Here is an 11,444-nt window from a genome sequence, read left to right on the forward strand (position 1 = left end):
GGCCCACAGCTAAGCATTTGGTTTGAGACTCAGAGAAGACTTTGGCTTTGAACTCTGTAGAGGGAGGCGGAAGTGCTAGTACTTGAGGCTTGAGCTGAACCTAGACACTGTCCTTAAGCTTTTTCACTCAAGATTGGTGCTCTACCACTTGAGCCATAGTTCCACTAAGGGTTTTTGCTGGTTAACTGAAGTCTCATAGACTTTACTGTTCAGGCTGGGTTTGAACTGCAACCTTCAGGTCTTGTTCTCCTGAGTAGCTTTGGATTACAGGCATGAGCCACTGGCGCCTGGGCTGGCCTTGAACTTTTAAGCATTACTGGAACTGTTCTGAGGAAGGAACTGGCATGGTTTTGGTTGTATGCAGGATAGTTACACCATGATAAGTAAAACTGTAAAATTTTATTGTCTTTACTTGGAGATTAAGTCGAGCATACAGAAATGTGCTCTTGAGTGTCCAGGTGACGGGAGCGGGCTGGTGATGGTTAATCTTGATCATCAACTGACTTGACTAAGAGATGGACTGAGTAAAGCACACTCTCAGTGTGCCTGGGAGGCATGTACAGAGGTGGATTAGACCGCAAGCACTGTGACATAATCAACGGTTTAATTCATGGATGCTCAAGATTTGAACAGACTATTGAGAAATGGTGGAATTGTGGAAGGGTGGACCACCAATTAGAAGTCACTGGGGTTTGCCTTTGAACACTGTATCTTGGCCCTAAGCCCTTCCTATTATTTCTCTCTACCTCTTAAATACTTTTTTTCTTTTTGAGGGAGGTCCTGGGGAAGGAACCCAGGGCATACTTCTCAGCTATTCTCTCTACTTCTTGGCTACTAGAGGTAAGCAGCCTCTTCCACAGCTCCTGCACCATTACATTCTGATCTCTCTCAGGTATTTGTCACAGTGATGGAATGTCAGAATAAAACAGGCTTTTAGACACTTGTTATGTTTCCTTGTCCTTGCTCAGCACCCAGCTAGATGGTAGGCAGGCCTGCATCTGTGAGTGAATGCCGCATTCCTGTGCCTAGCACAGTGCTCCTACGTTATTGGGCCTGAGACTGCTGAAACAAGGTACCATTTGCCCTACTTTACACTCCAGAAATGGGCTCAGAGGATGCAGAGCTACACAATAATAGCATGAACCCAGATATTTCTGCCTCAAGACTCTATGCTATATATACTGTCATCATTCTTTGTAGTGACTGCATTAGATTACTAGCTTAAGAGTGACTATCATTTATGTAACTACTGACATTTGAGTTCTCCATTGTTTCTCATTCTTGCAGACAGCTATAATAAAAACCTTTCCATAAGCACTGACAGCATAAACCCTACACAGAGATGGTTGGGTCTACACATCTGAAGCACTGTGTAAGTAGGTGGCACCAATCTGTCACCACCCCCCTTCATCTCTGATAGGAGAGTCCCCGTTCTCTGTATTGTGTATTCAATGCACAAGGTTTCTCTTAACAGAATTTACTTTTTTTTTTTTTTTTTGGTATCAGTCCTGTAGTTTGAACTTAGGGTCTGGGCACTGTCCCTAAGCTTTTCCACTCAAAGCTAGCACTCTACCACTTAAGCTACAGCTCCACTTTGGCTTTTTGGTGGCTGATTTGAGATAAGAATCTCATGGGTTTTCTTGCGGGCTTTGAACCGTGATCCTTGGCTCTCAGCTTCCTGAATAGCTAGGATTACAGGGATGAGCCACCAGTGCCTGGCTACAACCTGCTTATTTATTTATATATTTTTGCCAGTCCTGGGGCTTGAACTCAGAGCCTGGGCACTGTCCCTGAGCTTCTTTTGCTCCAGGCTGGCACTCTATCACTTGAGCCACAGCATCACTTCTGGCTTTTTCTGTTTATATGGTACTGAGGAATCAAACCCAGGGTTTCATGTATGTTAGGCAAGTGCTCTAACACATTCCCAGCCCAGAACCTTCCTTCTTGATAGCTATAAAAGTTGGGTTGGTTGGCCTGTGAAGGTGGCTCAGTGGTAGAGCGCTTGCCTTGCATGCATGAGGCCCTGGGTTCGATTCCTCAGCACCACATAAGCAAAAAGAAAAAAGCCGGAAGTGGTGCTGTGGCTCAAGTGGTAGAGTGCTAGCCTTGAGCTGAAGAGCTGAGGGACAGCACCCAGGCCCAGAGTTCAGGCCCCATGACCAGACCCCCCAAAAAAAAAAGTTGGGTTGGGTTTTTTTGATACCTGGACTGATGGTGCATATCTGTAATTTCAGTTACTAAGCAGGTATAGGGAGGAGGATCATGAGTTTGAGGCCAGTCTCAACTACCTAGTAAGCTGAAAGCCAGTCTGGGTAACTTAGCAACAACTTGTATCCAAATTAAAGTAAAAAAAAAAAAAAAAGTAAGCCAGGCTGTGGCTCAGTGGTGGTGTATTTGCTTAGCACACTTAAAAGATGCTGGGAGGGGCTGGGAATGTGGCTTAGTGGTAGAGTGCTTGCCTAGCGTGCATGAAGCCCTGGGTTTGATTCCTCAGTATCACATGAACAGAAAAGGCCAGAAGTGGTGCTGTGGCTCAAGTGGTAGAGTGGCACCCTTGAGCAAAAGAAACTCAAGGACATGCCCAGGTCCTGAGTTCAAGCCTCAGGACTGGCAAAAAAAAAAAAAAAGATGCTGGGTTCCATTCCCCCCTCCCCCTCCAACAGATAAACATTGATTTGTAAGCCGGGTGCCGGTGGCTCACACCTGTAATCCTAGCTACTTAGGAGGCTGAGTTCTGAGGATTGCAGTTCAAAGCCAGCCCAGGCAAGGAACATCCGTGACTCTTATCTCCAGTTAACCACTAGAAAACAGGAAGTGGTGTGGTGGCTCAAGTGGTAGAGCGCTCGCCTTGAACTGAAGAGCTCAGAGACAGCGCCCAGGCCCAGAGTTTAAGCCTCAAGATCTACAAAAAACAAAACAAAAAAAAATGAGTTTGGAGACTTTGTAGACTTTTCATAGTTCATCCCTCTGGGTATAGGTCTGGCTCCCTATGCCAAACATGTGATCAGGCCTGAACTCATCAAGGTGGCCATAGAGAAAAAGGAGGCAGGCAGTGATCAACTAACTACACGTCTGCTCTCCATCACTCACCAGGAAGCCAGCTGCCACCTCAGCCCTGAGTGGGAGTTTCTTCTCACGTCGTTTCCTAAAATAAAAGCCATAGCCAGCCTGAGAGAGCTTCTCATCAAGCAAAACTGAGAAATAAGAGTACAGAGGGTTAGCAGGTTGGGGAAACTATCCAGTCATGCCCTAGTGTCTGTCAGATGAGAAAATTGTGACTGAGTTGCTGAGTGACTAGTTCAAGGTCTCACAGCAAAACAGTGGCAGACCACAGTCCAGGCCAGGTCTCCAGGCCCATCTACCCCGGCTGACAGCTATTTCTGTCAGTGAGACAGGTCAGTGACCTCCATGACACTCCTTTTCAGTGTGTCTTTCTTCAAACTTGGGTTTTGAAAATTAGGTTTCCCCATCTAAATAAAATCATGGGACAAATCAGACACCAGCTTGGGCCTGTAATCCTAGCTACTCAGCAGGCTGGGATCTGAGGCTCAAGATTCTAAGCTAGCCTGGGCAACCAAGTCCACTGAAACTCTTACCTCCAAAAAACCAGTAAAAAGCCAGAAGTAGAGGGGTGGCTCAAGTGATAAAAGTGTCAGCCTTGAGAAGAAAAGCTAAGGGACGGCACCCAGGCCCAGCGTTCAATCTCTGGTACTAGTACACACCCACAAAGAATCATGAGACTCTATCTCCGTGCCTTTGAGTGCGTGCTACCTCTCTGCCTTTTCACCAAACTGCTTTAACTCTTCATCCTTCAAGACCTCAAAGAACTGTTATCTTTTATGAAAATGCTCCAGGATAATCCACTTAAGCTGATTATTTCCTGCCCTATGTTCTCATAACTTTACCACCAGTGCAAAAACTCCTCAAATGCAGAAATGTGTCAAAGTTTCAAGCCTGGCCTTCTCTAGGAAGGGACTATGGAGCACAGATGACTTTTTCCTCAGCTCTGAGCGCAGTGTAATCTCTAAGAGGGTTGATGCCCTAGAAGGAGCATGAACAGAGACTGTCTTCAGCCTGAGTTTTGAGCTTTTGACAGATGCCACCAGGAGGTGGCAAGCAGCTCAGCTGACAAGTGAGTGGGTACCAGAGATGCAAGACACTGTCAGGGTGTGGAGGCCTCCGGGGCTGCGAGTGCTTGCGAAGGTGTCTGTACCAGTGTGAACATATCACTGGCCTTCAACTAGGCCTTCAGAGGACCAGCTCAGCTTTCCCCCGTCTGGTTAACTCAGGCCTCAAGATCCTGACAGAGGAGTAAGCAGGCAGAGAAATAGGTATACTCAGGATATGGGATTTAGGCAAAAAAAACAGAACAAGCCGGGCGCTGGTGGCTCACGCCTGTAATCCTAGCTACTCAGGAGGCTGAGATCTGAGGATCGCGGTTCAAAGCCAGCCCGGGCAGGAGAGACCGTGAGACTCCTATCTCCAATAAACCACCAGAAAACCGGAAGTGGCGCTGTAGCTCAAGTGGTAGAGCGCTCGCCTTGAGCTGAAGAGCTGAGGGACAGCGCCCAGGCCCAGAGTTCAAGCCCCACGGCCGACAAAAAAAAAAAAAAAAAAAAAAAGAACAAAAAAAAAAGCATAAAGGCATGAAATACGCTAATACAACAAATAACTCAAGAAAGAATTACCTATTCTGGCTTGGGGCTTGCTCAGGGGTGTGGAAAGGAACACACGACACGCCAGGGTATGAGTTTCTGTTATTTCCAGTGTACTTTAATTTGCTTGTTTCCACACAGGATCTGTGTGTGTTTAACAGTAGCACAAGCCATTCTCGAAATACAATCTGGTACCCAGACAATGACAGATGCACATGGAAACAAGCGAGCGAACCTTTCCATAGAGGCAAAGCACGTGCGCGTGCAGCGGGTCTCTGTGATCCCAAAGCCTCATGTTTAGCACCTGGGGACAATAAACACTTTTCAAAAGACACCATGAGACTGTGTCAATGAGTGATCTAGACTGCAAATAGCTCCACAAGCGATGTTAGATGACATGTAGAAGAGCACAAAGATCCATCCCAGAGGCTGTCTGGGAAAAGGAGGTGGGGAGATATCACGTGCCAAGCGCCTATGCCCAGCACTATACATGCATCATCTCTTTTAACCCCAACAGTATCATCTCTGCCTCAGAGGAAGAAGATAAGGCTGCCCATAAGGTCATGTGACACTTGGGGATGGTGCCAAGCCTTCACCTCTTATTTGCCATTACCACCCCCCCCCCGCCCCGCCTCACTCAGGCCAGGCTGCCTCAGGCAGAGTAGGGGTGAATGCTCTCTAGGATGCCTAAGGGAGTGGGGCATGTTGCTCAGAGGTAGAATGCTTGCCCAGCAAGCACAAGGCCCTGGGCTCCATCCCCAGCACTAAAAAACAAACAAAGGGAAAACAAAGGGCATCAAGGATGAACAGGTGGCAGAAGCCCAATCCACACAGAAGATAGCTAACTCGCAGTTCCAACCTGCAGTCCATTTAGTGTTACGCCTGGATCAGAGCATGAGAAAAATGTCTGGAGACTGGCGTGTGACAAATGAGCTTGTGGAGACACCTGTGCTGTTCCCTGCTGGTGCTGAACATGAAACTTACTTTTCAACCTGGGTGACACAGCCCTGTGGTCTGCCCCAGCCCCACTGTCAAGACACTCTGGAACAGATGGAAATCCCAGGGTAAGAGGCCCTCTCTGCCCACCTGTTACTTCTTTCCAAAGCACCAGGACATCCTTGCCTGTGTTTCTCCCTCCTTAGAGACAACATCTTCCACCTCGTATTTTAATCAATAAAGTTGACTGCAGCTCATTCGGAGGTGAAATACATACTTCAAATATCTTCATATAAAAAAAAAAAAAACTGCCCTCCAGAGTTGCCAAGCTCCTAACAAGCTAAACTAGAGTTAAGTCAGTCAAGTGTAGTGCTTATCAGTTAATGCTGTTATCCACTGGGGGAGAGGCATCAGAGCAGCTTAGGTGATCATCCAAGAAGCCCAGGCCTAAGAGATAGTCTGGGAAAAGAAAGGGACCTTTTTATCCCAGAGTGGAACTGTGCCTTGTGGGACAGAGGTAACAGGACTTCTAACCCTCCTCAGCCTTCTCAGTGAAGGCACCGAACAAAGTTTGAAACTGAGGAGTGCTTCGAGGAGGGAAGAAGAGGTGGGCAGACTGCAAGGCCAGCAGACAGGGCCAGCGAGCAGGGACAGCCCTGTGCTGTTCTGTTGGTGGTGTGAGGGAGAGTAGGTGGGGCCAAAGTCAGACCACTGTTCAATCAAGATGTCTTTGCCAACAGGCTGGCTTCTTGCATCACAGAGACACATCTGTCTTCACTTCTCAATGATCAAAATCTTGTCCAAAGGTAAAAGGGCCTTGGGCCACAGAGCACAGCAACACTGATCGCTTACCGTATAAACTTGACTGTAGTCAGTCTGTAGCTCTGACATGTGGTCAGGAAGAGCTGCAGTACAAACAAGCACTGTGAAAAATACGTCAAATGATTAAAATAGCTGCTTTCCAGTTTTACTCTTGACAAGAGATGGGACTTAAATCCTCTAAACCAAGAGTTTGGTTTATATAGAGTAAATTAGTGTTCTAAAAATAACCCCAGAAAACAGTTGACATGTGCCAAAGGGCAGCCCTGGACCTGTGAGGGGTTCTCAGCTTTGTCAACAAGGAGCAAACGCTGTAGTTGTCATTAAAAAAGGTATAAAGCATTCACTCGAAATAGAAGAGGAAAAATTAATAATAAAGGCAACCTTATTGCTCCAAAAAAACGAACACAGAACAGTGTGGACAGAAAAATGTCATTGTTCGTTATATAGAAATCATCCAGGCACTGCAGTCTAATGGCTGATCGCAGCCAGATGCAAATATTCGACATTCCATAGAGGAAACAGATATTGTATCACAATCTGAGTGTCTCTCAGGCGTGGGTGTTTTATAGAGAACCCTGCCAGAAATAAGTGCATATGCATATCGACCAGAAAATACTGTTCAAATCACAGCATTAACAGCCAATAAATCAAGAGAACGAGAATCAGGAAGATGGCAGCAGCAGGGTCCTGAGGCTCTGGCCTCTCCCCTTGAGCCACATGAGACTCTCCTGATTCTGTCCTTTTGTCGAGCCTTATCTTTCCCTGTCTAGGGGCAAAAGACCGTGCCAGGCTAAGGTCAAGTCCTGCCAGGGATGAAGAGAGCCTGACAGAAATGACAGCATCTGTGCCACAGATGATGTCACCAAGGAGAGCCTGAAGACTAAAACTCGCCAGACTCCACTCCACCCCCCAAAACTGCCTGCTAAGCTTCCTCTCTGAAATGGGATAAATAATTTAGCCAGATCCTAAACAAAATAAATGGAAAAATATATTAGCCATTGAATTCTCCCACCCCCTCCCCCAGCTCTGTTTCTCTTTTACTTCTTATGACTGTCTTGTTTCAAAGTCAAACTACAGCTCTGGGGAGGGAGTCCTGGGGAAAAGGATTTCAGGTACCAACACCCATAGGTCCCATACCAGCCCAGCAACCCAAACAAGGTGCCAAATACTTTCTGGGAAAAGTCATGGAAATACACGGCCGTGCACAGAAACATCCACACCCAAATGAAGGTGAGGAAGCCCAGGGCGATGACCAGCGTGGTGATGGCAGTGTGCAGGTAGTGGTTCCGGTCCGTCTTCACCTCATGCAGCACCGCCATCTCCTCCACAATCATGAGGGCACAGAAGGTCAGCAGGAAGGAATGGCCCGAGATGTCAAAGCCGTACCAGAAGCCCCCTTCCCGGTGACACTGCTGTTTGCTCTGGTGTTCCTCCCGGACCTTGTCCAGGGCAGGCGAGTGGTAGCAGCTGCCTGTGTAATGCTCGATGTTGGAGAAGAGGGACGTGCAGGCGTACCAGATGGCTGTGCCCACCAGCAGGGTGCTGAGCCGCCGCAGGACCAGGCCGGCCTTGCCCGTCAGGTGGTAGTTGGTAAGGGCAATGAAAGGCAGGAGGAGACAGAATGTCCAGGCCCAGGCCAGTTTGACAAAATACCTGACAGAGAAGGAAGGTTCAAGTAAAGAAGGGCAGGTCAGAGGGTCCCAAGGGAAGGGCAATGGGAAAAACTGAGCAAAGATCCTAAGAGCAACCATGTTTCAGGCCTTTACTAAGTGGTTCACTGACTAAGTACTTTAACTATTTAGTCCTTAACTCTATGGATAGGTACTATTTATCGTCCCTGGTTTAAAGATGAGAAAACTGAAGCACAGGGAAATGTAATACAAAGTAGAGGCTTTAGTGGTAGAGCCGGGATTCAATTCCAGGGCATGCAATTTTAGCACTGTGTTGTTTGTTCGGGAAAGCAATAATAATTGAGCAGCTATCAAATACCCAGGGCTTTCATACACAATCACTTTCCATAAAACACTCCTTAGTCCCTTGGGAGGACTGATTTAAAGATAGAATTTGAGACTTTAAAAATTCAGTACTTAAGCTGGGCACCAGTGGCTCATGCCTGTAATCTTACCTACTCAGGAGGCTGAGATCTGAGGATCTCAGTTTGAAACCACCTAGGGCAGAAAAGTCTATGAAACTCTCATCTCCAATAAACTATTCAGAAAAAGCCAGAAGTGGTACTGTGGCTCAAGTGGTAGCGTGGTAGCCTGCTAGCCTCAAGCCAAAGAAGCTCAGAGACAGTTGCCCAGGCCCTGAGTTTAAGCTCTAGGACTGGCACAAAAAATTAAAAATTAATTTAAAAAAAATTTAGTACTCGGGGCTGGGAAGGTGGCTCAGTGGTAGAGCGCTTGCCTTGCATGCATGAGGCCCTGGGTTCGATTCCTCAGCACCACATAAGCAAAAAGGAAAAAAGCCAGAAGTGGAGCTGTGGCTCAAGTGGTAGAGTGCTAGCCTTGAGCTGAAGAGCTGAGGGACAGCGCCCAGGCCCAGAGTTCAGGCCCCACGACCGGAACCAAAAAATAAAAATAAAAAATAAAAAAAAAATTCAGTACTTAGCCAAAGGACACAGTCAGACACTGGCAAGCACAGATTAAATCCTACTTCAGCAGATCCCAAAGCAAACTGGACTTTTCTATGACATCTCTGTTCTTTCCTACATGGAGTAGGGGAGGGGGGGGGTCTTGTAACAAAGAGTTTTACTTCAAGCTATAAGACCTGGATTCAAATCCTGACTGACTTAACCTGTTACCACACTTCTCTGGGTTTCCATTTTCTCCGTGGTTAGAGCTGAGGGCACCAACAGTTTTCAAGAGCCTTTCCAGGTCCAATGAGTCACCTAGTCCCCACCCATTAATGAACCTAGCATCTTGAAACAAAACACCAGAAGCCATGGCTACCCTCAAATAATAAAGGCTTTGGTGCCAGGCTGCTTGGCTCTGAGTTCGCTCAGGCCAGAAGTGGCTGCTGCCTTCCCTGTGCTAAGGAAACTTATGGTGGCTGACCCGAGGACTAGCTTTAGAAAACTGTCAAGGCTGAAAGCTGCTACAACTCTTGTTTTTGTTTTGTTTGTCGGTCCTGGGGCTTGAACTCTGGGCCTGGGCGCTGTCCCTCAGCTCTTCAGCTCAAGGCGAGCACTCTACCACTTGAGCTACAGCGCCACTTCCGCTGCTACAACTCTTAGTATCTATTCTTAGCCCAGCAGCTGGGGTGGGCCAAGGACACAATGCCTCAGTCCTAGGTTCCAGTGGCTTCTAAGACACCACCTAAGGGACTGTCCACTTAAACCTGTCCTGACACTGATAGTGAGGGACTCCGTGGAGCCAACACCCGTCAGACATTTTGCAATGAACTGCCTGGGAGAGAAACCAGGGTTTGATGTAGATAATCAAAGCAGGGGCAGACTCAGGAGAGGGGGAGGCATTAGACTCCTATTAGGGAGGAATTTCAGCTTCCAATTTCTCTTTATTACTACAGCAGTGTTTTGTGCAATAAACTTACAATCTAGCTTTTTTTTTTTTTAAAGACGTGGATAGGCGCAATTAAGGAGATGTCCCAAAGAGCCAAACTAGGATTGCTTTCCTGGAAGGCTGCCATGCACTTGGGGTGACTGAGAAGGTCCAGGGAGATCCAGGGGAAAGGTTATAGGGCCCAGAGGGTTCTAATCTCTGCCAGGGTGGAGTAGGGATTCTACCCAGGCGGGGTGGGGGAGGCTCTCCAACGTGGGGCTTAGGAGTTGGGGGGTGCTGGAGGATTACTTGATAGTGTTGGGGTGCTGGGTCTGTTACAGACAGGAGGCGACACCTCCTACACAGGGCTCCTAGTGAGTCCCAGCGGGGAGGCTGGCGGGGGGAGGCCGGCTTGGGCCCCGAGCCCACCCTCACCCCTCCCGACACACAGGCCAGCTCGTCGGCACCCCGCCATACCTCGCCTTAGTCCAGGGTCCCCCAGATCAGGGGCCGCGCAGGCGGCTGCCGGGGCCCGCAGGACTTCCCGCCCAACGCCCCGGCCTGCGGGGGGAGCCTCGAGCCCGGCGCTCTCGGGGTGCGCCCCGAGACCCCCGGGGCGCGGGAGAGGGAAGGACACTCACACGTTGAGGACGTTGCGCTTGTTGCTGAGGTAGCTCTCGGGCAGCGGGGACAGCTCCTTGAGGAGGGAGCCCGCCAGCATGGAGGTGACCAGTGCCCACGGGAGGTACCGCCGCACGGCCGCCCTCACCAGCGTCCCGCGGAGGAACCACGCGCAGCGCTCCAGGTGCTCCATGCCGAACCTCGCCGGCCACCGTCCGCCTCCCCAGCGCCTTCGCGGCCACCGTCCCCGCCAAGCGCCCCAGGACGGGCGGCTCCGCCTCCCGGCGCGCGCGCGCACGCGCGATGCCTCGCAAGCCCCGCCCTCCCTGAGGGGGCCCGCGCGCTCCCCCTCGTGGCGGCTGCAGGCCTCTGCAGCGCGCGCGCGCGCAGTTCTGCACCTCTACGGGGGACTGTGGATGCGAATTGGCCTCTGAGACTTGGCTCTGTCCGGTTGGAAGTGCTTGCGGGGAAGGGCGGGGAGGGCGGTATTTACTGGAAGGATGAGCGCAGACCTGCAGGAATTGGAGCCGTGTGCTCAGTGTCGTTTAGTCTCTCTTGGAAACTCGCAGTCAACCTCCTCCACCCCAGCAGCCTCAGTTTCTCCTCCATGGAGGGGAGACCAGAGGACACGAGCCTTTCCCAAGAACTAGCTATGAACCGAGTCAGACACAGGGAAACAAATGCCACGAGCCCTCAACTTCGTGTGGAATCTAAAGCACACAGAAAAGAAAACATTAGAACGGCAGTTACCAGAGTATTGGGGGGTTTGTTTGTTTGCTTTACTCATTTTTTCAGAGAGGGTCTCATTTTTGCCCGAGGCTGGTCCCTACCTATTCCTTCCATACCCCTGAACTTACAGGGAGGAGCCACCATACCCAGCTTGTTCTTGAGTATCAAACCCAAGGTCTAA

The 11,444-nt window shown here is 49.2% G+C and overlaps 1 protein-coding gene across 1 annotated transcript; it reads right to left on the reverse strand.

The window, feature by feature from the left end:
- Positions 1 to 4,747: 4,747 nt before the first annotated feature.
- On the reverse strand, positions 4,748 to 10,759 carry Fitm2 (fat storage inducing transmembrane protein 2). The gene is made up of 2 exons (XM_069989806.1): positions 10,555 to 10,759; positions 4,748 to 8,066 (listed from the first exon to the last, which is right to left on the reverse strand). The coding sequence occupies exons 1-2, from the start codon at positions 10,725 to 10,727 to the stop codon at positions 7,451 to 7,453; spliced, it is 789 nt and encodes a 262-aa protein (XP_069845907.1). The 5' UTR covers positions 10,728 to 10,759; the 3' UTR covers positions 4,748 to 7,450.
- Positions 10,760 to 11,444: the final 685 nt, after the last annotated feature.

Source organism: Dipodomys merriami, unplaced genomic scaffold, assembly GCF_024711535.1.
Source record: "Dipodomys merriami isolate MVZ:Mamm:240054 unplaced genomic scaffold, mDipMer1.0.p SCAF_39, whole genome shotgun sequence".
Taxonomy (NCBI): domain Eukaryota; kingdom Metazoa; phylum Chordata; class Mammalia; order Rodentia; family Heteromyidae; genus Dipodomys; species Dipodomys merriami.